Below are 27,759 nucleotides of genomic sequence, written 5' to 3' on the forward strand. Positions count from 1 at the left end.
TGGGGAGAGCGGGCTCTGGTTTTCAGTAGATACCGAATGTGTCTTTCTGGTACGGCGTAACAGCAATCAGTGTCTTAATGGTACAGCCTAGCTGACAGTACCAGCTTTTTTGCACCACTGTTGAAACCTTTGGTCACTGTTCAGCCAATAGCTCGCCAAATATCTAGATCCAAACCTAAGTCTTTGTTTCTTGTATTGGGTATGAGCTTTAGTTCTAGCTATATCATTACTAGAAATTACATTGATGGGCAAATTAATCGTCACAAAATACAATAGCCTCTTCCTGTGTTTTGTAAGCAGTTTCCGTTTTGTTAAGTTGCCTGGCCTCTGGTGTTCTGAAACAATAAGAGAAAATGTTTTAAACTTATGTTAATAACAACCGTTAAATTTGTATTAATTATTAAATGAAATATTAAATATCAAAAAGAAGAGGAATATATATTTATGTATCTTCTACTACTACTACTAATAAAACCAGTTTCTGAATAATGCACTCATAGGTTTAGGAGGACCCAATCCTGTGAATTTTTATGAGCATGAGTAAGGATTATTCATATGACTAAAGATTCCAGTATGGACCTGTATAGTATATAACACCCATTGCCATGTATGTGGGAGCTGCACAAAATTAAAAACAAGAATAATTAAAATGTTGAACTTAGAGGACTACAAAGAAGCAAACAATGTCCCAAAATAAAAGCTAAAGAGAGAGTCAGAAGGAATCCGAAAAGCAGGAGTGGGAAATATAGCAAGGATGAAATTGTCAAAAGAATAACTGATTTGCACAGAAAGAATAACTTATATTTATGGGGACTTTCCCTGCAAGGTCCTGAGCACCCTGGCCTTCATCCAGCAAAGCACTCAAGATTATCTTTAAGCATGTACTTAAGTGCTTTGCTGGTTTGCAGCCAGAGTGCCCAGGACCTTGCAGGATAAAGCCATAAAAGTCTTTGAGCGAGTGTTACAGATCAATGTGATTATCCTGGATTTATGGACTTTGTATGTAAACCTCAGATGGGGGTTAGAATCGTGAAAAAGGCATGTATCCAACAGCTTCCTTTTGCCTGTTGAATGCACCACCTTATATGCAGTTATTTCTTGAAATATTTTAAGCCTCCAGTTTGTTATGATATAGCATAGACAGATTTTCAGAGTTTGGTATTCAACTTAAGTCAAGCACATGATTTCTGGGTGCTCTGCTATTCCAGGTGTACACACCATGTTAGTCCAGCAACAGGTCTACTCTAAGCAGGACAGAATCATGTTTTTCTTATGGAATCGTGAAATACATGACTTCCAAAGATGTGCGTGGAGGAATCTAAGGATGGAATTTTGCTCATTGGACAGTGAGCTGTAATGTATGTTACACTAATCACCAACCAGTTAGTTCGAAGTACCATAGAACTTTTCAGTGACCTCCATCTGAGGTATTTGTATGAGATTATGTAGATACTGCTTCCTCTCTCCTGATGGTAAAATTTGAAAATAAAAGAAACTTGATAAGAAGCAGATGCTATTAACAATTAACTCCGAGGTGAGTTCTCTGCTTTCAGCTTATGGTTTCAGAGTTATCAAAGGACTGCATAAAAGGACTCCTCTACATCGTAATTTTTTATATCGTTTAGGGGAGAATTATCCAATAGACACTTCATAATTGATTTCTGATACAGTTTATCTGACCTTAAAGAACAAGAAATAAGAAGAGAAGCATTTATCTCAGTGCTATCTAGCATGGTTCAGTCTGAGTTTGATTCAGTTGATGGACCTTTCAAAACTTTGGCTGCATTTTGCCTATGAAAACAAGAGCTACAACTTGAGTTTGAAGGAAGAGTCATTGACATTACTGTTTTTTAAAACCATTATTTGCCTTAGTTCAGTACTAAACAAAAACATTTGTATAATTCAGTGCAATAGTAACACTGTTTGTGTTTAGTTCTTTTTCGAGTGTATCTGTGGTTGTACAGTGCAAAGAAAAGCTATTTGAATTTGTCAGTTTGTAAATTCAGCTGTAGATCTTGCCAGCTCTTGCTTGAAAGACTGTTCCTCCATCTCATTTCTCTGTACCCCCTGTGGATAGCCATGTTTGTGAAGTGCATATTGCAGCTATGGGGGGTCCTGGTGAAGGAAGTCTAACCACAGTGCACTCTATGTTCATCATGTGACTGAAAGGAAATGGATATTGGTTCTTTTACTGCTCCAGTTTGTGAGTGTAATTCCCAGTGCAGAAGACAGACACTCTAGACTTCCCCTTTTAGACTAGAATAGTGCTCCCACCCTTCATTTCTTCCTTCACCAACAAACCACCTCCCTCTCCCCCAAAACCAGAAAGCTACATCAATCTCAATTTCATAAGCACACCAGTTCAGCCAAAGCAGAGCAATACAGCATAACTGCCAGAGAGTAACAATATACGCTGTTCTCTCGGTACCTCTAACTCCACTGTTTTATTGTGAAGAGAAGATGTTTGTTCCCCTGTATTTATGTTTTCTTTAGATGAGCTCAGGCCTTATAGATTTTCCTGAAAATGAGCAACTCAGTCTAACAGGGCCCTCCTGGGTATGTCTGCATAGCAATGAAACAGGGTCAGCTGACTCAGGCTCTGGCTGCAGAGCTGTAATATTGCAGTGCAGCTCTTCGGACTCAGGCTGGGGTCTGGGCTTTGCGACACTTCCTCCCTCCTCCCCCCCATAGAGCCCTAGAGCTCAGGCTCCATCCCATGCCTGAATGTCTGCACCACAATTTTACAACTCTGTAGCCCAAACCTGAGTCAGCTGACCCAGGCCAGCCACAGGTGTGTAATTGCTGTGTAGAGGCACCCACACTGTTTTACTTGTGATCTCATCACTGGAATCTGAAGGTGGAGACAAATGGGTGTATAATAAGGGGAAAGTCATGCCCTTGCTCTAAAAATCAAGGGTGGTTAACTGGTGACCCGGGGGCTCCATCCAGCCCACCAGATCATTTTATTGACCCACCCATAGGTGGCCAGTGAAAATATTATTGGGGGGGTGGGGTTTGAGTAGGGGCACAGCCACAGGTGAGCCTGAGTGGGCTGTTAGCACCCAGGCCCACCCAATTCTGAGCACCATGCACACTGCCTGTAGTGAGGCCGCTTGCAAGGAGTGTGGAGCAGAGCAAAGCCAGGACTAGAAGCAGGAGCCCGTGTGCTGGGTTGCAACGCCACTCAATGGCCCAACCACCTCTCTTTCACTCATGTAGGGGAGGGGGCTCTGTCCCACATCTCCTAGCTCTTGTTGCTGTCATTGGTTCCCAGTTCCCACCGCCAAACTGATTGTGGCCAATCCCTCCTTGCCAAGCGTGGGAAGATCAGGGCACACCTCTACCAATGCAGGGATAGTAACCAATGCCAGTAGATCCTTTCTGAGCCCCCTTCCTGCTGCTATAACAGAGGGGCAGCTGGACCAAATCTGAGTGTCATTGTGATCTGGCACATGGGTCGTGCTGCTGTCGGTCCCTCCCTCTGCTTTGTTCCACCATGGACACAGACTCTGCCACATGGGGAACCCATGCACCTGGCCGCCCATTGACATAGGCTCCGGCTCTATCTCATGCCACACCTCTCTGGTTACTTCTTCCCCATTGACAGAGGTGTGCCCTTCCCCCACCTCTGGTGGAGGGTCTGGCTAGAACCGGAATGGCTTTGTGCTCCCCCACAATCAGCCAATGGGAAGGCACTAACTGGAGCTCGGTAGCGTGAGGCAGAGTCGGAATAAGTGTTGATGGGAAGGCGGAGCAGTACATGGCAGCAGCAGCCTTACTAAAAGACTGCACCCCTTTGTGACCCAGCTCAGTCTGAATATTTTTTCTATATGGCTTACCAAAGAGTTTTAATGGCTTCTGTGGCCCTCTGCTACCTTAAAGTTTACCTCCCTGTTCTAAATCATAGTGAAGTTGCGGTATGAAACCCATCACTGTCAAATAAGCCTTCTCAGCTGCTTGTAAGTATATCTCAGTGGTCGGATATTTTTGTTGGTACTTATGGTTATAGTCAGCCAAAAATCCAGTAAAATAGGATTAAATTCTGTGGCAGGAACTAAATTCTTTTTTTAAACTTATTGCCATAGCACCTTAGGGCCAACCAAGAGAGAGGCTCCAGTGTGCTAGGCACTGTACAAACACAGTAATAGATGGCCCCGTCCCCAAACAGCTCGCACTCTAAATAGACAAGACAGGAATAGGGTTGGGGAAGGGGTAGAACACACAAGCAGAATGAACAGTGTGATGGCAGCAAACAGCATGTTATTCCACAGTTTGTTTGTTTATTTGGGAGAGGAGGTTAGGTTGGGGTGGACAGACTAAAGGGAAAGAAAAAGGGATGAGGGGAATGGGGCAGGTGTAGACTGAAGCTGAAATTAAGATACTGTGAGGGAGGTGGGCGGGAGGGTTTGAGGAAGTAGCCAATGAGCACAGATTAAAGTAAGCCTAGTCAAAACTGTAGGAAGTTCTCTGAATGTCCAAAGGATCGAAGGTCCCTGCTTTGGCAGCCTCTGCCCCTACCAGCTGGAGTGTCTGATGGCTCCTCTCTGCAGCCCACGTGGCACATGAAAGGGGAAGCACCATGTAAGTTCTACTGCCTTCTGAGTGTGTGGGTGGGTCTCCCTTGCACAGTTCTGGGGGACAGGAGGTTCTGGCTTGGACCCGTTTTTATACCTCCTTCTCGCCCCCCTCCCTCCCCGCAAAATAATAGTCCCAGCTTTGGATACTTCTGCCCCTGGTGGCTGGATGTTTTGCACCAATATTATAGAGTCATAGACTTTAACAGCAAAAGAGAACATTATGATCATGTAGTCTGACCTCCTGCACAACGCAGGCCACAGAATCTCACCCATCCACTCCTCTAATAGACTATAACTTCTGGCTGAGTTACTGAAGTCCTCCAATCACGATTTAAAGACTTTGAGTTACAGAGACTCCACCATTTTATTCTTCTTTAAACCAGTAAGTGCCCTGTGCCCCATGCTGCAGAGGAAGGTGAAAAACCCTGAGGATCTCTACCTATCTGACTTGGGGGAAGATTCCTTCCTGACCCCAACTATTCTGATCAGCAAGACTCACCAGCCAGATACCTGGAAAAGAATTCTCTGTAGAAACTCAGAGCCCTCCCAGTCTAGTGCCTCATCTCTAGCCACTGGGGATTTTTGCTAGTAGCAGTCACAGATGGCCCACATGCCATGTAGGCAGTCTCATCATACCATTCCCTCCATAAACTTTTCAAGATCAGTCTTGAAACAACTTGGTTTTCTTTGCCACCTCTGCTCTCCTGGAAGTCTGTTCCAGAACTTCAGTCCTGTGATGATCAGAAACCTTTGTCTAATTTCAAGCATAAACTAGTTGATGGCCAGTTTATATCCATTTGTTCTTGTGTTAACATTGGCACTTAACTAACTCCTCTCCAGCCCTGGTATTTATCCTTCTGATGTATTTATAGAGAACAAAATCATATCTCCCCTCAGCCTTCGTTTGATTAGGCTAAACATGCCACGCTCCTTGAGTCCCTCTCATAAGGTAAGTTCTCCATTCCTCTGATGATCCTCGGTGATGTCTCTGCACCTGTTCCAGTTGAATTAATCTTTCTTAAACATGAGAGACCAGAACTGCACATAGTATTCCAGATGAAGTTTCACCAGTGCTTTATATGATGGTACAAACACAGTGGTGGGCAACCTGTGGCCCATGGGCCTCATGCAGCCCGTCAGGGTAATCCACTGGCAGACCACCAGACAATTTATTTACATTTGCCCGGCCACCTGCAGCCCCTAGTGGCCGTAGTTTGCCTTTCCCAGCCAATGGGAGCTGCAGGAACCAGTGGCCAGAACATCCCTGCAGCCCACGCCACTTCACTTCACTTATTAAAAATCCTTGCTACTGGGCTTGCAATTTCATGTGTCAGTTACTTTAATATTCTTGGATGCAGATTAGCTTGGTCCCTCAATTTGGTCCCAGTAAGCTGTTTGAGTATGACTTACCCCTTGGATGTTGTAATTTTAACTTCCATAGCCGTGTTTCGTTAGCCACCCTGCCACTATCCCTAAGGTCCTCATTACCCTTATTAAAAACTGAAGCAAAGTATTCATTTAGGTGTTAGGCCATTCCTAGGTTATCTTTAATCTCAACTCCATCCTCTGTGCTTAATGGTCCCGCTTCTTCTTTGTTTGTTTTCTTTTTATTTATATGTCTATAGAACTTTTTACTGTTGGTTTTTATTTCTTTTGCAAGGTCCAACTCTGCTTGGCTTTTAGCAGTTCTCACTTTTTCCATACACTTGCTGATCCCTTCCATCTTCCGTTCATTTTAGGCTTTCTGCTTTCTGTTAATAATTTGTTTGAGGTGCTTGCTCATCCAATTTGGTCTGCAACCCTTCTTTACAAATTTTGTCCCTTTGCTTGGGATGCAGGCTTCAGATTGCTTCTGGAACTTTGATTGAAAGTAATTCCAAGTCTCCTCCACATTCTTATTCTTGAATTCTTCAATGCAGTTCACTTCCCTGTATAATTTCCTTATATTTTTTTAAAGTTTGCCCTTTCGAAATCAAGGACCCTAGTTGCAGACGTATTTTTATTTATCCTTCCATTTAGTTTAAACTGAGTTAAATCATGATCACTCAAACCAAGGCTGTCCTCTACAACCAGTTCTTCTGAGGTTCTTGCTACTTACCAATATTAAATTTAAAATGGCATTACCTCTTTTTGGTTCAGTGACTATTTGGTGAAAAATCTCAACTATCACCTCCAGGAACATCTGGGCCCTACCATTATTAGTAGCACTTGTCCTCCAATCTATATCTGGGAAATTAAAGTCTCCCATAATTACTCAATTGCCAATAGTATTTATTTCATTAAAAATATCAAAGAGGTGTCTATGTGATGGTCTGTACCCCTGTGTTCGTCCCTTTCACAAGAATGTGATCAATGTTATATAAAGTATGCCTTGTGATGTATTATTTGAAAACTCATAATTTGTTGATCGTTATTGTCCTGGTAATATATATGTGGCAACATTGTGTGTAAAGTTATAAGATTCCTCTTTATGGTATGACTAAGACATGTTCCTTGTCTGGGGAGCAGCTACAAACCAGTTTCCCAGAGATAAGTGTCAATAAAATCAAATGGACCATCACCTAAGTAAGTGGCCAGTCTTTGGCAGGAAAGAGGGTGTGGGTAAAAAAAAAATCTACATTCTGACAAAGAAACAGCTGGGGTTGCCATCCACACAGACTTTCTGTCTCTTGAACCTCAGCTGGAGATGCTTTTCAAAGAAGAGAAAGAACTATAAGAAGGGAGAGCAGATGCCCCCAAATTATGCCCCCCCCTTTCTCTCTGCCTATGGCATCCACAACATCTGAAGAACAAAGGAAGCAGCATTGTACTGTGGGACAGATTCGGACTGAAGGAAATTCAGCCACTTAACATGGTGAGAGAGACCTTTGCTTTGAATTCACTCTATTTTGTTAAGATAGGCATTCGTTGCATTTTGCTTTTATCTCTTTTGTAACTAATTCTGACTTTTATGCATCATTACTTATATTCACTTAAAATCTAAAACAAATTTATTAACTATAAAAGAATATTATTTTAGCTAAACCAGTGTGTTTCGATAGAAGTATTTGGGAAATTCTATTTGGGATAACAAAATTTGTGTGTATAATTTTCTATTAATAAAATGACAGGCTTTATAGGAGCTTGTATGGTCCAAGAGAGGGCTAGGCAGTACAAGATGTAGATTTCTGGGGAAAGTCTGAGAATGGGAGTTTGCAGGTATTGATCTGCAGTATAATTCAGGGGTGACTGGCTCCAGCACTCAGACAATATAATGGGGTAACTTACATGCTGAAGGCTCTGTGTGAGCAGAGCAAGAGTGGTTGCTCTCACAGTGAAACAGTGTAAAAGTCACCCCAGGTTGAAGAATTGAGAGGACACAGCTGTTCATCAGTCCAAATTGTACCCTGGGTATGATACACTCTAGCCATATCCAAAATGGATCCTGTACAAAAATTGGTTTTATAGTAGACCCCAAAACTCTGTTTAGTATCCTAAACTCTGTTACCTTTCTTCCCCAGTGTTGTTATGACCCAAACAGATTGTTTATCCATTTCATCGCTTCTAATTTCTTTACAGTCTACCTCATCATTAAAGTACAATTCCACTTCACCACCTATAACTTTATTTCTGGCTTTCCTGAACAACACTTACCCTTCAAACCTGTGCTCCAGCCATGACTACTATTCCACCATGCTTCTGTTATCCCTATGTCATCTGGTTTCACTTCCTGCACCAGTAGTTCTAGTTATTCCATTTTGTTACCCTGAGTCCTTGCATAGGTGTACAGACATCTTAGTTGTTTCTGCTCAGCTTCGCCCAGATTCCTCATCCTATTAGTCATTCTACTGCCAGTTAGTATCATTAGTATTGGCACTATCTTTCTTCTTGATGTCCATTCTCCTATCCTTTGTTTTTCCTTTCTCCATTGCTGTATCCTTTCTTACTTGATTTTTCTCCCACTCAGTGTTAGAATCAGCCATGGAGATTATAGAATCGTAGGACTGGAAGGGACCTTGAGAGGTCATCTAGTCCAGTCCCTGCACTCATGTCAGGACTAAGTATTATCTAGACCACCCTTTACTAGCCTGCTCTTAAAAATCTCCAGTGATGGAGATTCCAAAATCTCCTAAACAATTTACTCCAGTGCTTAACCACCCTGACAGTTAGGAATTTTTTCTTAATGTCCAACTTAAACTGCCCTTGCTGCAATTTAAGCCCATTGCTTCTTGACCTATCCTTAGAGGTTAACAAGAACAATTTTTTTCCCTCTGCCTTTTCTGTACTTGAAAACTGTCATCGTGTTCCCTCTCAGTTTTCTCTTCTCCAGACTACACAAACCCAGTATTTTCAATCTTCCCTCATCGGCCATGTTTTCTAGACCTTTAGTAAGTTTTGTTGCTCTTCTCTGGAATTTCTCCAGTTTGTCCACATCTTTCCTGATATATGGCATCCAGAACTAGTCACAATACTCCAGTTGAAGCCTAATCAGTGTAGAGTAGACTGGAAGAATTACTTCTCGTGTCTTGCTTACAACACTCCTGCTGATACATCCAAGAATAATATTTGCTTTTTTTTGCAACAGTGTTACACTGTTGACTCAGATTTAGCTTGTGATCCACTATCACCTCCAGATTGCTTCCTGCAGTACTCCTTCCTAGGCAGTCATTTTCCATTTTGTATGTGTACAACTGATTGTTTCTTCCTAAGTGGGATACTTCGCAGTTTGTCCAGATCATTTTGAATTTTAATCCTATCCTCCAAACCACTTTCAACCCCTCCCAACTTAGTATCCCCCGCAAACTTAATGAGTACTCTCTATACCATAATCTAAATCATTGATGAAGATATTGAATAGAACTGGACCCAGAACTGATCTCTGTGGGATCCCACTCAATATGCCCTTCCAGCTTGACTGTAAACCACTGATAACTACTATTGAGGGGAATAATCACTTCCCTCAATCTGCTGGCAGTGCTCCTACTAATACAGCCCAATATGCCGTTAGCCTTCTTGGCAACAAGAGCACACTGTTGACTCATATCCAGCTTCTCGTCCACTGAAATCCCAAGATCCTTTTCTGCAGAACTACCGCTTAGCTGGTTGGTCCCCAGCCTGTAGCAGTGCATGGGATTCTTCTGTCTGAAGTGCAGGACTCTGCACTTGTCCTTGTTGAACCTCATCAAATTTCTTTTGTCCCAATCATCCAATTTGTCTAGGTCACTCTGGACCCTCTTCCTACCCTCCAGTGTATCTACCTCTCCCCCTAGCTTAGTGTCATCTGCGAATTTTGCTAAGGGTGCAATCCATCCCATCATCCAGATCATTAATGAAGATGTTGAACAGAACCAGCCCCAGGACCGACCCCTGGGCCACTCCGCTTGATACTGGCTACCAACTAGACATCAAGCAGTTGATCACTACACATTGAGCCTGACAATCTATCTGGCTTTCTATCCACCTTATAGTCCATACATCCAATCCATACTCTGCAGCGGTGCTCAGGCAGGCTGAGGCTTTGGTCCCTCCTCCTGGAGTTATGTAGTAATTTTTGTTGTCAGAAGGGGTTCGCAGGGCAATGAAGTTTGAGAACCATTGTATTAGAACACTTGAGTTTGTACCATCTGACCCTAGGATACAATATATTCTCACTGGGCTCCTGTAAAATATGGCATTGAATATTTATTGTTCAATCCAATGTTCTGATTGGCTGCTTAGGCCTTTTTGATATGCACCATATTTAAATCCTGTTCAACAGAATACATCATCAGAGTTTTCCAGCCATTGTATTCCCATAACAGAAGTTCATAAACACATGGGATAAATAAGCTTACTGGAGTAAAATGATATGGAAATCTTTTCTCAACTAACTGTAGTGATATTTTAAATACCCTACTATAAGCTTAAGCAGGAAATGCGTCCAAAGCCTGTAAATATTTTCCCTGGAGTACCCTCCTGTCCCCAGGTGCCTGCAACAATGATTTCCTGGCAATCTGGGTGCATCTTTAAACTGTTTTAGTGCCTTTATAAAAAAGCATACTTGACAATGTTAAACAGCTCTTGGTTTAGTTTTCTACTAAAACTAACTGTTCGTGTAATTGGCTACACCACCCAGGAAGTGCTGGTGGAGGAAATTTCCTGGCAGGTTCTCAAAACTGACTATTTTTGATTAGCCTTCCACTGCTAATCCCCACTCCAGCACTATCTATTCCCACTGTTGTAGTTGAACATTAAGGAAAAACAGGAAATATATGAAACCAAACAAACTATCAGAGGGGTAGCCGTGTTAGTCTGGATCTGTAAAAGCAGCGAAGGATCCTGTGGCACCTTGTAGACTAACAGACATTTTGGAGCATGAGCTTTCGTGGGTGAATACCCACTTCGTCGGATGCATGTAGTGGAAATTTCCAGGGGCAGGTATATATATGCAAGCAAGCTAGAGATAATTAGGTTATTTCATTCAGGGAGGATGTGGCCCTTTTCTAGCAGTTGATGTGTGAAAACCAAGGGAGGAGAAACTGGTTTTGTAGTTGGCAAGCCATTCACAGTCTTTGTTTAATCCTGAGCTGATGATGTCAATTTTGCAGATGAACTGAAGCTATATGATTCACAGCCCTTTAAAAATAGTGCTTTCCATGTGGTAGTGAGGATCAGTTGATGGTATTTCCCTGATAGTTAGATCATTATTGTGCTTTTGTTAGAAACTGTTTGGTGACTTCAAATTTGGGGTTGAAAGCTCTTCTCATTCTGTCCTTTAATATGTATGAAGAGTATTCTGTTCTCCTTATGTGTTTTGTGGTGGGGTGGCTGCCCCACACAGGCAGGAGAAGGTTAAGGCAGCCTTGGAGAAGCTGCACAGAACCCAGCCAATCAGGAAAGGGTTTATTGGGAGAGTCAATAAGGAGAAGGCTTGTTGGAGCACTTCATATATAAAGGACAGCTCAGCATCGCAAAGGGCAGTCTCTCCCTGAGGACAAAGGAGAAGGACTGTCTGCCGAGGAGCACTGGAGATACTGCAGTGTTGGGCAGGGTAGTGGCGCAATAGGGGAGCTCTTGGCTGACCATAGCCAGATGGAAGCTCTGAAGCAAGGGCAGGGAAGGTGCTAGGGCTAGGGGGGAAGTGGCCCACGGAAAGTAGGCTGCGAGAATAGGAGGAGGGGCAGTAAGTGGCTGCCAGCTATAGGGTCCCTGGGCCAGGACCCAGAGTAGCGGACGGGCCTGGTCCCCTCCCCCATTTACCCCTAATTGCCAATGAGGAGCGTGGCCTAAATCCAGACAGCAGTTTGCCCCTGAAACCAGGGGCTAGACTAGAGACTGCAGTTAGCCACAGAAGCAGGTGGAAGGACTGAGGATTGCCTGTCCCCTGAAAGGGGGGAGACAGCAGGCTGGGGCACAGCTGGAGGGCAATCTCCCAAAGAGGACATGGCAGTCCAGGAGCAATGCGGGTCCAGATGGTGGAGACGGTGAAGGAAGCAGAAGTAACGGCGAGTGAGACAGCTCTAGTGGAAGGTGTCCCGGTGGTCCAAGAGAGCTAATTCTCAGCACGACCAGCAGGAGGTGCTGTGGTGGTGAGTTGGCACCGTTACAGTATGTAACTCCCACTAAGAGCTTTTGGGGGACATTAAGGTGGTTTGTGTATGTCAGAAAAGCAGAAGAGACTTGAAGTGGTTTGCTGTGCTCGTCATGGGGGAGAATTTAGCCCCTAGTTTTAACACCAGCCCAATGTTGGGAACAGCCCATCCATCAGAGAGCAATAGTGACAGCAGAGGTGTACTAAGCTCAGCAGTTTAGGTTAGCAGGGTTTGTGCAGACCTTTTTCTGGTTTCTCTTCCCACCCAGGTGAACTAAACTTCAAGTTTCAGATTTTAAAAACACAAAAACTGAAGGGAAAAACAACTCTCAGAAGCCAAGTTCAGCTTTATGTCAGGTCAAAACCACTAAATTTTGCCAGGTTTCCACTTAAAAGCATACATGGACCCAGATTTACCAAAAGCTTGCCTCCTTCCCCATGTTTTTGGTGGTAATTCTACTGAGATATGCTCAAAACACAAGGAAAAATTTAAAATGAATTATTTGAATTAAACTCTGAACAATTTACAGAATAAACTTGCTAGTAATTATAGTCCAGTAAAGCCCCAAATGTGCTAGGCATTGTCAGAATATCTAAGAAGGTAGAGCCTTTGCCCTCCTTCTGTTCATTGTGTATGATTCACATAAAAAATGACACTGCCTTCCTTCTTATAAAAAGATTTAATAGCTTGGAAGCTGTAGGAAGGTCTCCTTATTACCGAAGCTTCATTATTTTTGCAAAATATGCTACAGCACTTTGTACATGATAAAGTCTTATCTTAATTAAAACCAGATCATGGTTTTCAATTGTACGAGGTCTTGTGAGACACTATTTTTGTGTGTATTTACTCACAGAATTCAGTGACTTGCAATGGCTCTCTCAAGCAGCAGTGCAGGTTAGTGAAGTTCTGCTGAACTTGCTATATTAAAATAACATCAAGACATGACAATACTTGTTTCAGTGCTCATCCCCGGGTTGTGGCCTTCTGTGCCTCACAGTGTAGGCAAAGGCATTTGTTGAAGACTGGCAATAGGCACCCTCCTGTGTCTTGGTGCTATGAAGGTGAGCTGTGCATACATTAAGAGAAGAATAGCCATTTGCATTTCAGACACATATCTAATGTTTGCTAATTTTGGTCCCAATCTGTAAAGATTTGCATATTTGCTTAACTTTTAGTCATGTGATTGAAGTTAAAGTTAAGCACCTCTGTATATCTGCAGGATTGCGGTCCCTGCTTTAACAATATTGGTATAGTTAAAGCAGTACAGACTGCCTAGTATGAATGCAGATATAGTGCTTTAACTTATTCCTAATTTATGGGGAGGGGAATATACTGATACAGAATAAGGCAGTTTTATACTGCATCCAAACTAGGGGCTGCGCTGGTATAACTGTCAGTAGAAAAATCACACCCTAACCAAAATAGTTAGATTGGTACAAAACGTGTGTGGGTTATTGATTCTGAATAATAGTCTGTGTGTAAAGGAAAGTCTTTGGTAATGGAAACCGTTGTCCTGGGTGCCCACTGACCCTGAACTACTGTGCTTACCCTGTCGTGGCTTCATTTTACATAGCCTTGTAGGCCAGTTAGAAGTCTGACATTAATCAGTTCTTTTTCTTCTGGTTTTCTCAAGTTTCTCTTTCAAAGGAAATATTAATCTGTAGCTTTATCTCTCTAATTTTTGTTTGTTTTCAAGAGAATTTTTGTAAAGATTTCCCAAGTTATGTTTAGTCTGTTCGCAAATTGTTATATCAACACACTTTTGAATTTGCCCTGTCACACACAGATACAATATCCATAACGGTGAAGAGCAATATGGCTCTTGGCAGCTCCAGCTCCCCTTTGGTCTCTTTCTAGGCTGGGCAGTGGGTTTATTACGTTAGAGCCGAGAGACATTTAGACTTGCGTGAGGTCTATTTCAGACTAGCAGTCTGGTCGTGTTCTCCCTTCATAATATTTTCATGACTGCAGGAGCAGGAATATGGTGGAAAATGGATAATTAGGGCTCATTTATAAGGATTATTAATGATTCTGGTCATAGTTAAATTATGAAAAATCCTGAATATCAACCTTCTGATTTTTTTCAGCTGTCATTATATACCTTTGTATCTTATGTTTTTTGCAAAGATGAAATGAAATAGCAGACTTAGATTCATTTGATAAAGTTAAAGATTTTCTGCTCTACTGGCAGTGAAGAAAATGTGACCGCTGAAGAAGATTTAGATAATATATCTGCAGTGGTAATTCACACTTTGCCAATCCAACAACTCTTGCAATAAGACCTATTCCCTCACCTCAATTCTCAAAGATTTAATAGCAGAAGTCCCAGATTCTTAAGGCATTTGCACTTTCATAAACTATTGTATAGTATTTACTAGTATATGATGGAATATTGTCATAAAATGGTTAAACTGAAGTATTCATAGATTCATAGACTCGAGGACTGGAAGGAACCTCGAGAGGTCATCGAGTCCAGTCCCCTGCCCTCATGGCAGGACCAAATACTGTCTAGACCATCCCTGATAGACATTTATCTAACCTACTCTTAAATATCTCCAGAGATGGAGATTCCACAACCTTCCTAGGCAATTTATTCCAGTGTTTGACAGTTAGGGACTTTTTCCTAATGTCTATCCTAAATCTCCTTTGCTGCAGTTTAAGCCCATTGCTTCTTGTTCTATCATTAGAGGCTAAGGTGAACAAGTTTTCTCCCTCCTCCTGATGACACCCTTTTAGAGTATACATGTGATAAAGTAACAAAACAGAATGTGGTGCATTGAAATTGAATTGTAGCAAATGTAATGGGTCAGTTTAGTTAGGTGGTTCTTTAAAAGAGTTTTGACTTGAAGGTGGCTTTTTCCTTTTACATTGTCCAAGGTCCCCATTTACACAAACAGTTTCCCTTCGTCTGTTACCTCTCTCCTGTTTTCTTCCAACAAGGTAATGGTAAAGTAATGGTCCCTTTGCCCCCAATATCTTGGTGTATAATAATGGTTACAAATCACAAATTTTCAGGAGGAATTTAGACTTCTGGCCACTATTATAATATTTTCCTGCCACTCGTTTTGTCTGGATATACTTTCTGTGGTGGGAGTGCCCTTTCAGATGTTCCTGTATTTGGAAACATAAGCTAGTTTAGATTCTGCTGGCTGTCATGTCAGACCAAGCTAGTCTCTTTATTTCCCTCTGCCTCTAGTGAATGTAGAAGACTGAAAATGGTTGTCAGAATAAAGACCCTCTTCAATTGTGCGTTTGGAATTGCACCTCTACTAATTGGTCATATATGAAACCAGCCATCATAATGTGTGTATATATTAGCTAATAGGAATAACAACAATAATACACCAAGACCATTTATTGACGTGTCTCAACCATTCTACATGGTCATGTTACACCTCACTATGAGATTTCAGCAAGGGAAAAACTTTATCTTGAGCCTCATTGGTACTATGCCATTTTAAGACAAATCTCTTTTTAAAATCATTATTATTTAAAATATTATTTCTAGTGAATTACAGACCCAACAGCTTGTTCCACCTGCTTGTCATGCTGTCTGTGTTCCACCTACATACCAACATAAAAGCTATACATTCATGTAGCATTGGCAACTACTCTTTAAAGTTGAAGTGCCATGTGTCACACCAGATTTTTGTGAAGTATCATTGAAGTATGTTGCATGGAGTCAGTGTGTCTCTGGATAAAATCAGGAGGCCCAGGGAATTGTGATTCAAGTTCCATATACATAATTTAGTACAAGATTATTGCATATTAAAACTTATTAAAATGTAGTCACAACTCATATTGGGGTTGGGAGTTGATATGACTGAATTCCAGACCAGAATATTTTAGAGCATAGAAAATTGCATACTGAAACGCACCAAATATATATCAAGCATACTACTCTGTCTTTGACAGTGCTCAATACCTGATACACGCCAAAGAAGGCATAATACACTCACAGTGCATCTTTGGGGAAATATTGTATCATCGCTTGGGGAAGAGGAGTATTTTTCTGATCCCAGCTAGTGATCAACTTATGCTCTGAAGTATGATGCCTGATAACTCTTGTAATTTTGACCTAGCTAACATAATTCCAAATAATGAAGTAGTAGTTGTTATTAACAATTATAGTTGTTGCTATTAATGATGACTTGGCTGTGAACTCCTTAGATCTCACAGAAGAATTTTAGGGGTAGGTCTGAGTTTCAGTCTTCTGTCAGGGACCAAACTCCTTACCTCCACATAAGTATGTCCCTGATCCTCTGGATAGTTATTATTTATTTGTATTACTTATTGTATTATTCATTTGTATTATGTGCCCAGAGACCTCAGTCAAAGAGGTTGGGCTCCAGTTTATGCTGATGTTGTACAAACGTAGTAAAAAGATACTCCCAGCCAAAAAGCTTACAGTCTCACGGTAGCTGTCTGGTCTTTTTCCTTGATCTGCTTCTAGTGTTTCTTCAGGTTTCAATCAGTTGTAACTGCCCTTGGCTGTATCTTGAGATTTCAGCCTTCAAGGCAGCTACTTGGGGTTTCAAGTGATTGGACAAAACAGAACTGAACTGATGGAAAACAGTCAACTCATAATTTTGCCTTTTCTCTCACTTCATGTACAGATGTTTATACCTGAGACACTGCCCAGTTTGACCATTCTTAGAGCAGTCCTTGAGTGATATACTGTAGCCATAATTCAACAGAGCATTTCATACCACATTAGGTGATAGAGCTGTAGCCTTTTGAATCTTTAATTCTTGCTCCAAGCTCTTTTTGAGGATGGGTTGAAAGTCAAAGGTCATAATCTGTTTAAAATGTATTCCAAAGAAAGATTTACCATGCAAGCTGGACTATCAGTTTTTGATTTTTTATTTTCATTTTTATTTGAGGGGGGAGCTATTTTTATAGATTATTGGAGTTTTTTGTGGTCTTGAGTGTGATCCAGCATTGTTACTGTAGCTTCACCAGAGTGCCAGAAACAAGGTTTACAAGATATCAAGTTTTATAGCCCCTTATGTAATGTTTATCTGGGTGGACTATGACATGTTGAAATTGAATTTAATGAAATTATTGAAATTATACTTACACTGACCTGCTGCCAGTGTGGCCAAAATGTCTGTCTTCTGCAGGATTCCTCTTTGTCTAAACACAGACAGACAAGAAAGATATATTTACAGGAATAGTTTGGTCTTTTGCTGCTATTGCCTCTACCTGTGAATCAGTGGGCACTAGAGATTGAATGCCTAGACAGTACAGTGCTTAGAGCAATGATAAATAGAAGGAGAGTATCTGAGTTTGTAAAGGCAGTGGAAGTACATTTGCTCTTGTACTGCTAAGTTTGTGACTCTGAAAGGATTAGGCAAGTTAGTTTCTTTTCAGGGAAGGGATTCCTTTCTTTATGACTGCTGATCCCTTCATTCCAAAGCTCACATTACAATCATTTATGAAATGAACAAAGGCTTGTCTACGCACAAGGGTATACCACTTTAACTCTACCAGTATAGTTAAAGCAGTGCAATCCCACTTAATATAGATGCAGTTTGATTAGTATAAAGGTGCTTTATACCTGGATAGCTATTTCTGTATGGGAAGGGGAATAAGATATACTGGTATAAGGCACATTTATATAACTGCATATACATGAGGGCTTGTACCAGTATATAACTACTTTGGTAAAACAACACACCCCTAACCAAAATAGTTATATTGTACAAAAACTGTGTGTAGACCTGGCCAAACACTGGAGAACTCACATCTGCTTTCAATGATGACTACTCGTTAAATGTATCCACTAATTACAGTAGCAGTCTATCTTGCAAAGCTAGCATCTGATAAATCCTCCAGAAGTGGTTGCTTTGGTTTCTACTAGCTGCAGCCACTGTTCATTCTTGATGAAAGGGACCGTATTGTTTGGCTGGAAACTTACTCAGCTCTGCTTGATCCTTTGATTCTATTTTAGCAGACAGTTGAACAAGAGCTAAAGATTTGATACCTATTACTAATAGTGTGACTTAGCTCTGTTGCACTCTGATAGTATCCTGTCTAACAATCAAGTAATAAACTTCATATAGCAAAACTGAGCCCTTTATGTCTTTTAATGAACCAAGGTCAAAATCATTAGCACTTTCCCGGTATGTTTTACTGATTAGTTCCTGTACTTACTAACCTGGTCCAGATTACAATATAGCTCAGCAAAGGATTCCTATTGCTATTGCAGCAACTGCTGAGATGACAGAATTCATGAATTTAGCAACATAATGGCAAGTATTAATAAGCCTCATCCTAAATTGCATTCAGATTCCAAAATGTAGTTCCATCATCTTTTAGTATAGCTTCTCAGTATACAGTATTCCTTTGGTGTTTGATACATTAGCTTTTGAAGCATCGTTGCATAACATTTGGAAGTGCTAGCAAAGTGTTGCACTTCTATTTTTATTTCAGAATCCCATTATGGAGTTTGACCTTTCAGTTAGAGCCATAATGGTGTATAGCTGGTTTAAGTGATACTGCAGTTGAAAGAGGCTGAACAATTCTTAAAAAGATTTTGCATGCACCTCAGAGGTTTAAATTAACTTAAAAATTTTCTAAAATATCGGCAACTTTTAAGGTCATCACAGCTTAATAAAGTGGTAGGTAGCAAGGGCGTATTATGTCATTATTTTGATCATCTTTGAATGAATATTTCCATGTCATTCCGTGTGTTGGGAATGTATTTCTGACTAACTCATGACTGTTAACAATTTCTGTCTGTATAATCAATAAAAGTGGCACTGTGAAATGTGATCCTCTTTGGTCTGCAGGCCAGCATTGGGTGGTCTCCTTACATCATCTTATCGGCAGCACCAAGAATCCTTGGCAGCGGAAAGAGAGAGGCGACGTCAGGAGAGAGAAGAGAGGTTGCAAAGGATAGAGCGGGAAGAGAGAAACAAATTCAAGTAGGAGATAATAGTGTTCGTTAATGATTTGTTGCCTTAATGCAATATTTTCCTAAATAATGGGGAAATTACATTGCAGTATTCTTTTTTCAGCTGTGTGCCAAGGTATAAACATGTTTAAAAATTGATATATTAAACAAAGGGTATTATGAATTGTAGCATTTAATGAAACTGTCAGCTTGTGCATACCTAGCCAAGTATACTGGCTAGATAACAGCACAGGCCCCAATTCATTAACCAATTTACTCTCCTTCAAATCCTAATGTTTATAAGATGTAGGGGTTTGGGGGACGGGTCTCTTGCTGCCTTAATTTTTTGCTAAGTAAAAACATTTCACTTTTAGGAGCATATGGTACTTTTTGAAATATTGCACTTTTGTAGAATACTTTGCCTCCAATTCCTTTTAATGCATTGAGAGTCAGAGAAAATAGATGTATCGGAATCACTACACAAACAAACTACAGGGCCTAATCCGAATCCCACTGAAGTAAATGTACTGACATTCATTGACTACAGTGGGCTTTGGATCAGGCACATCAAATTAAAATTTATATAAATCCCTCTCAAATTGGAGAAATCAAACCATTCTAAATTAAATAATTTGCCAAAGGGCTGAAATTCAATATATATACTAGGGAACTTGCAGGAGTTCTGGAAATGCCATATATAAAAAATTGGTTACCCTCTTTGTTAGTTGTACAGTGTCATAGCAGATCTCATTGGACTGGGACTCCTTGTCCGTCTGCAGTTATGAAGTATTCTCTGCAAACTGTGCCTAGAAACAATAATTTCACTGTGTCATAATCAGGGGTTTGAGGGAAAGAATGTCTCTCATCAAGAAGAATATAGCAGGCTATAGACTGGAAAGAGTTGCTGTCTCCTCCATAAAGCATTTATTTTATAGCCCTAGAATATATTATTAAGAATTTAGATGCTAGTTTTCATGGAAATTTGTCTACTGAGATGCAGGTTTGGGCCCTTTTCTGTTTTAGTAAACATCTAAGAAATGGAAACAATCTATTGTGTCTGTAGTGAAGCTGGGAAAGAGGGTACCAGTAAGAGAGCTTATATCAAATCACATGTAGAAGAAAATTAAGGAAGTTACACACAAGCCTTCTTTAGTCAGTGGAGATGCCCTCCTGGCTCCAGAAGACAGCTACTTCAGTGAGGAAAAAAGGAGCAGGAGGCAGGGACTAGTGCACCACAATAGAGTCTTCAGCAGCCAAAAGCTGCCCAAGTTCTTCTGAAACAGAAGCAATTAGCTCCCAATCCTCTAGCTCTAAGCTCTTTCCAAAAACTCTCCCTCCAAATGGTATCATATTGCTACAGCAGGCAGTCATGAGACAGCCAACATCAGCTTTCAGAAAGGAAACTCCCAGTCCAAAAAAGCCACACAGAGCATTTGGCAGCTTGCATGACAGATCTGCACATCTTGTCTGCAACATACAGTGATAGTGCTGCCGCTGGGGATGGTTCCTAAGGTTAGAAAAATGAGACCATACAAGTGCATTATAAAAAAAAAAAAATCTTCATCCCATTCCATGAGCCCCTCACAGTTGTTAAATTAAGAGTATATTCCTGTGAAGTGCTGAACAGCCCAAATTCCTAAACACAGCGGTCACCCTTAAAATTTTCCAGTTAGCTAAGATATGGTTGAGATAACTAAATAACTTATTTAGGTACATGTACAATATTTGAGTTATTTTCCATAGTAAGTTTACAGCAGGGTTTCCCACAGTATGAAGCATACTCCTGGGGTGGGGAAGGAGTGTAGAGGATTAGCCTGGGGTACATGGAGAGGCCTCTCCGGGTATGTCTACAGTACAATTAAACACCCATGGCTGGCCCATGTCAGCTGCTTGGGCTCATAGGACTCAGGCTAAGGGGGTGTTTAATTGCATTGTAGACATTCAGAATTGGGGTGCAGCCCGAGCTCCGGGACCCTCCCCCCTCACAGGGTCCTAGAGCCTGGGCTCCGCCCTGAACCCAAACATCTAAAGCACAATTAAGCAGCCACTTGGCCTGAACCTTTGGCCCAAGTCAGCTGGCCTAGGCCAGCCACAGGTTTTTAATTGCAGTGTACAAATACTCTCCGTTTTCTCCAGAATCTCAACTTTCTCTTTTTTAAACATTAGTCTTCTAGCTGTTAGGGTTGCAAAGAAAATATAGAAACCACGAACCAATGTGTAACAAACACGTTGATGATGTCTTTAGTTTGCAGAGAGACTGAAACTGTAAGATGTGCACTGCATTTTTCATTTCAGTGGGTGCTAATTCCAATGCCAATGATGAATGTCAGCATTATAGACTATTTCATCAAAGCATGTAAGCAAGGAAGTATCATATTATGAAGATCTTCACCATCTGCTCTGAGTGACTGCTCATTTGGGGTAGAGCATTAACAACACATGGTAGGATTGAAGAGGAGCTAGATTGGTTTCATTCTCCTGAAGGGGATTCTCCTTTTTTAAGGATTAGAAACCAGTGGTCTAGAGAATAGTGTGTATATTTAAGTATCTTTTTCTATATATACAATTTGACAAATTTTTACGAGTGACATCTGAATGTGAGTGCTAAGGAAGGGGCATGATAACTGTCTTCAGATGATTGATTGGTGCATGCCCCAGGGATGGTGAGTAATTATTTCATTTGATACACAGACTATGAAGAGAAATAATGGGATGTGTTCAGTAAGTGGAAGATTCCTGGAAAACTTCCTGGCACTGAGGTCTTATAGGCTGAGAGATGAAAGTCCCCTCAGTTTTGTCTAACCACTTGACGAAACACTATGAAATGGACCGTAGGGAACAATCTTGCATCAGCAGAGGAGTGGGCTAGATGCTCTAACAGGACTTCTAACTTCTACAATTCTTATATAACCCTATGAGATAAACATGCTGCAAATAATATAAAGAACATTTCAGCAATAAAAATCATGGGTGGAACATCACACCCAGTAATTACACTCCCCAAGTGTTAGGCAAAGTTGATCTGGCAAAAGTGAAAGAAAAGAGTTACTTGTGGGAGGAGAGAATAAGAGGAACTGGAGGAGAAAGAATAGCAGAAATGTGAGGACAGATGTAAGTAGTGGCATTTGAGGACTTGTAACTTGTCCAGAAGTCAGGGCCATGAAAAATAATAGGCAAACATAGAATTATGTGCCAGAAATTCTATTTTGGGCTTCTAAGCCTGTAATTCAAAGTTGGCCATTTTTATTCTATGCTTCGTATCCTTCCCCACTGTACATATTTGGCATGATGGTGACATGTAGTGTATCTCTGTACGTCTGAACACACATACACCCTCTTCCACATTTATTCAGAGAGTGGATGCAAATGTCTTCAGTGTAGATAGTCAGTCTTCATTACCTTTAAGTGTCTTGGTTTTAGCGGTTTATCTCTCTTATTATTTACATCTGTTACCTTCCTTATTCTTGTTCCTTCTTATTCTTTGATTTTCTCTGCAACTTAAGCCGTGATTATTTAGACAAAAGAGAGGAACTAAGGCAAGCAAGAGAAGAGAGGTTTGTACCTTTTGCTTTCTGCTTTCAGTTGCTTTCCACTTATTATGTCCATTATTATGTGGCTGTTGGCTATTTAAGTACACTTTTAACCAGGCATGCAAGGGACAATTTTATTTAAAAAGAAACCTCTAAAAATATTATACTTTCTCTAAAACAAACAATGAGTCCAATCATGGGTGTAGGAATAAATAAGACTGTATCAGGACTGGTAGGCATGGGAGTGGTGGATTGACATAACTTTTATCTGTTGATTTGGGAAATAATACCAAGTATTACATTTGAATCAGAAATTTGCCCAAATATTAGTATGGTTTTAGTTCTTCTAAACCAGTGTTTTTCAACCGATGGGTACAAATCTTCAGGGGAGGTCATGAGCCACTGAAAATTTTATTATCTAAAGCAAAGAAAATTGGTTATCAAAAAAATTCTCACTCCCCCACTCCCAGCATACCCTTATCCTTCAAGGTCCAGTATTTTCTCAGAACCACTCAAAACACACAAATAAATTATATAGGCTTAACATTGTTAGTATTGATGATTTTTTTATTCTTTCATAATAAATATAATGGTAATTTCAATTTTTTTTACTCTAAATAAAAGATTAGGCACTGGAAAGGTTGAGAAATACTGTACTAAGCATTTAGGTTCCTACGCCCATGAAAGCAAGTTCTCCAGGAGCACTCAGATAAGAGACTTTGTCTTCCAGTAGTTCAACCTCCCTTTTCAACAGTGGTTATTAAAGGCTAGATGGAATTCTTGTTTTCATCTGTAAAATGTGCATGTTACTAACCAGATAACAGACAGAAAAAATCAAGAATGCTACAATTCTGTTTTGCGTAAATGTGCAGCATCCTTACCATTGAGAGACTGCTAGACAAAGTGACCCATGGAATCCTTTAAAAATTATATTTCATTACATTAATGTGAAGAAATCATCTAACTGGTAGATTTATCTCTGGCAATACAAATCATCACACGGGAGGCAATTTCCTCCTTCAAACTTAGAGTCTGATCCAGCAGCAATTCTATTGTGGCTAAGTGGCCATTATTAAAAATGATTTTGATGTTTCTAAAATCAAACAGAGGCTGATGTGCTGTCCCTCATTTTTATAGCCAAAAATACAGCCATTTAAAGCATCTTGTGAAATGAAACACATCTGACTGCATAAGCACCAAACAGTGACTGTAGCTGGGTAAAAACTTTTACCGCAATCCTGCTGGTCAGCTAGATTTGAAACAAATTAGAAGTGAGTTCTCCGGCATTTTCAAGTTGTAATGGAACATGCTAAAGTAAGCTGGAGTATTTTTTGGAAATGTTCACCAGCAGGGCATCTTTTCTATGCTGCCTGGGCCAATTTTACTAGTCATTAGCAATATATCTTGATGTGTATATATCTTCAGATGAAAAGCTAAACTTTTATTTCCTTCTTATGAAAAGGAAAGAAACATCTCTCTTAGACAGTTCGTAAATGTATTGTCAAACATCAGTCATCCATTGCATTGGCCTTATGTAATTTTTTTAATAAAGTCCTTTGCATCAGACAGCTTATAACTGTGCACTTTTATGGGCTATTTTGCAAACATATATCCCACATTAGAACAAAATAAGCACAAAAAGCTCTGCTGAAATCCCCCATTGTCTAAATTTCTCCAGGTTTTTGGAGCAGTCTTGTGTAGTATAAGATATTATATGAGCCCCTGTATGCAGTACCTATGGTAATTTATGTCCTGAGCCAGAGCCAATTGACATCATTGGGAAGTTTTCCATTGACTTCATTGGGCTTTGGATCAGGACCTTAATGAGGAAGTAAAAATTTAACTCTGCATTTCCTTGGTTTTGCAAGCATGAATCAGCAACATTATTTTCATGTATTTTTGTGTTTGATAGATAGTTTGCAATGATAATTTTAAAATGTCCTTGCAAAGGAACACTCCCAGAACCTTTCCTAGATGTTTACAGTTCAAATGGAAATGTTCCTGTTCTTATCCTGACCTATATCTGGTGACTTTGCTGAAACAGAGGGTCATGTAGAATTTCCAGGGCACTGCTCACAGATCTAGAAAACTTCAGATTACATTTTTATTCTCTTAAATAAAGTAAGTGGAATTAGTTGCTCATGAAACATACCAAACTGACAACCTAGGGGTTTGCTGCCTTTTAGCCATACAACAGGTTCAGCATGAGCACTGGCACTGCAAGTTGCCCTGACCTAAAGGAACATGAACGCATGGATGGCAGCAGTGCCTCAACCCTGGACTGGAAGAACCACATGTAGGAGAGAGACAGTAGTTCATTCTTTATACACGTTCAAACCATGGTTTTCATAAGACTGCTAACAAGAAAGCTAAAGTGATGGTGCATTTGATAATATAGATACCTGCTCACTAGCAACTGAATTGAAACCATCCACTCATTTAACATAACTCACTTAAAAAATGTGAAATGGAAACAACTTTTGGTTTAGATTCATACTTGTTACCTATTGGTATAAAGCTCCATATAGACCTTTACTAATGCCCTGAGTTACCCAGTATACACGTGAACCTTAAATCTGAATATTCTCCATCTTCAGTTTGTTGTGTAATGCCATGTGCTGCTATATGAGTTCATTTTGACTAGATACAGTTGTGTATGTTGACAGGCTGCTATTTTCCTGGTGAATTTAATTCTGCAGCACAAAACCACAGAAGCAAAAAAGTTAAAATAGCTGAAAAAGAGCAGAGGACAATAAAATATCGTAGTTCCCCATGTTATGGAGGATCAGTCCAGATCGTTTCTGTAGTGCATTGGCACATTGCAGAAAACTTCATTGCAGCCAGCTGTTCTGTACCTGGATTAGCTGAGCGATCTATTTGAACATCTCTTTATGAGTCTGAAGTTCCATCTGCTCAGTTTGTGGGGAGAGGGAAGGCTGAATACCTGACTGACTGCGGTTAAAATAAGGGCTGGTTTCATTAACTGTGTAACAAAAGACCATGATAATGTTTGTGAAGGGCTTTCTCTTCTTTTGGAAAAAAATCATTCTTTAGAATTGGCTTCATGCTAGAACTGTAAACAGTTCTTATTTTATAACCATACAAGTATGTGTCTTGTTACATTTTCATCCAAAGTTTGTAGGGGTTCCTTTTCCTGCAAAATCTCAGTTGAAATCATGCCTATACCTCCAGAGGAATAAAAGAAAATAACTTTGTTCTTCATTATTGTGGTTTATAATAATGCAACTTGCATCAGAAAACACAAGAAGTGCTCTTCAAAGACATCTTTATATGCTGTATAGTTATGCTTGTGAATGTGTGTGTGTGATTATTAAATGCACTAAGCATGTTTGTTACCACATCTGGCTGATTTCCTTTACCCTTACTGAATTTAATATATACGTGTACATTAATTCTGCCTGTCAGGGAGGCAGGATTGGGGAAGGGGCTGTTCCTTGTTATGATGTGTTTACAGCAGTGGGTTATTGGAGGATGACCACATAGTCTTTGAGGGACGTAGGCAGTAGTCTTGATTAACCTGTTTAACAGCTCACTTGTGGGTAAGACAGAGTCAGAAACCTGTTACAGCTGTATTCATAAATTTATTCCTGAGCAAATAATGGTGGATAAAATTAGCAGACATCTGGAAGAGGCACATATTCCGAAGTTATTTTGGTCCAAATGTATAAAGCACAGTATGAAGAATATGATTGGTAGCTGGTCTTAATAAACAGTTAGTGAGTTCTGCCTGCCTAAAATGCAAAACAGATGTATCTTTGTTCTTTTAAACTGACTTTGATGAATAAACTATATGTGACGTCAGGTCCAAGCTATTGGATGTCTGAGTCCGGCAGAAAAATTTTTTAGAATAAAAAAAAGAAAAGTTTCCATTGTAGACTCTGGAGAGAACAAAGTGAATTCCAGTGCATTGCTCTTAGAGCAAATAGAAGCAGGTTGAGAGCCTTAGATAGTCCTCAGTCCAAAAATTTATTATTGGTATTATTTTCAGGGAGAGCTGCTTTTGTCTGCTAGACTGAACACTTTCCCTCTCCCTGCAGCAAATCTGGGACTTTCGCTATTTGCATCAGTTTAGGAGGTTGGGTTTTGGGGGGGCTTTTTGGGGGAGGGACTGGAAGAGGGAGCAGGTAAATGCTTCCAAAAAGGAGGAAGGCAGGACTGTGTAGACAGGATACAATATCTGAGGATTGTGTAATGATACCATTTTTTGTTTTGTCATGAGCAATTTAACATTTTTTTGGTTAATATCTTTTGCTGTGGTGCACTTTTACTGGCAGACTGACCCAGCAGTCAGTGTAGCACTGTAATCCTTGTGTCAGGAAGTCAGTTCATTCTCTGCAGGTGCTTCGTCCCTAAACAAGCATCAACCACTGGCTTCTCTTTCTTTACGGAAACCCTTTGGAATTTAACTTTCAGATACAAATACTTGGAGAAGTTAGCAGCTGAGGAGTATGAGAAGGAGCTGAAGAGTCGGAGTATATGCCGAGGCAGAAGCGAGCTGTCCTTGAACTTGAGCTCTCCTTCAGCCCCATCCTCTCCCATTCCCAAGTGCATCAGCCCAGCATCCGTAGAGTCCCAGGAGGAGCTGAAGACCCCTTCAACACCCCGTGGGACCCCTCAGCCCCCTGAAGGTGAGTGCAAGGGAGAATGGGGAGAAGGAGCTAATTTTGTCATTGCGTCTTTCTGTTAAACACGTTTTTTGTGCATAAATACAGGAATATAAGCTCTAGGGTGCCACAACTCATTTCAAGAGTCGTAACTCGACAGATTAGTCTGTGCTGTCTGACTGCATTTTTCTCTTGCTTTCTCAAATGCCTTCTGAGCTACTCATGCTAGGGATATGTTATAATTCATTGTTGTTATTACTTATAGTTATTATTATTGCCCATTGTTATTAGAACAAAACGATTATAAAATGCAGCGTGCAGAGGATCTGATTTTACCATCATGTTCCTTGTATATCAGTAGTTACTGAATACTGAAATAATAGTGCTCCTGCCAACACATTTTGCTTATGTGGATTCTCTGAAAGAAATGCAACTGCTGAATGCCAAGATTATAATAATAACGTTCCAGCATAGCACAGGCTGAATGTGACAAATAGAAGAAATATTGAATTTAAGGGGGAACATTGTTGGTTATTTTTAATGCACACAAAAAAAAATAAAATTGTAGCAAAACTAATA

At 40.4% G+C, this 27,759-nt stretch overlaps 1 protein-coding gene across 10 annotated transcripts in view; it reads left to right on the forward strand.

Moving 5' to 3' along the window:
• The window catches only part of FHOD3 (formin homology 2 domain containing 3), a 1,052,879-nt gene that overhangs the window by 549,811 nt on the left and 475,309 nt on the right, over positions 1 to 27,759 (forward strand). For 7 of the 10 annotated variants that reach the window (XM_075062615.1, XM_075062616.1, XM_075062618.1 and 4 more), the window contains 3 exons: positions 18,922 to 19,056; positions 22,529 to 22,579; positions 26,990 to 27,204. In XM_075062615.1, the coding sequence (XP_074918716.1) occupies positions 18,922 to 19,056; positions 22,529 to 22,579; positions 26,990 to 27,204 (401 nt within the window). The remainder of the gene's footprint in view (positions 1 to 18,921; positions 19,057 to 22,528; positions 22,580 to 26,989; positions 27,205 to 27,759) is intronic. The other 3 variants (XM_075062617.1, XM_075062621.1, XM_075062622.1) reach the window with 1 other exon arrangement.

This window comes from Chelonoidis abingdonii, chromosome 2 (genome assembly GCF_003597395.2).
Source record: "Chelonoidis abingdonii isolate Lonesome George chromosome 2, CheloAbing_2.0, whole genome shotgun sequence".
In the NCBI taxonomy this organism is placed as follows: Eukaryota; Metazoa; Chordata; order Testudines; family Testudinidae; genus Chelonoidis; species Chelonoidis abingdonii.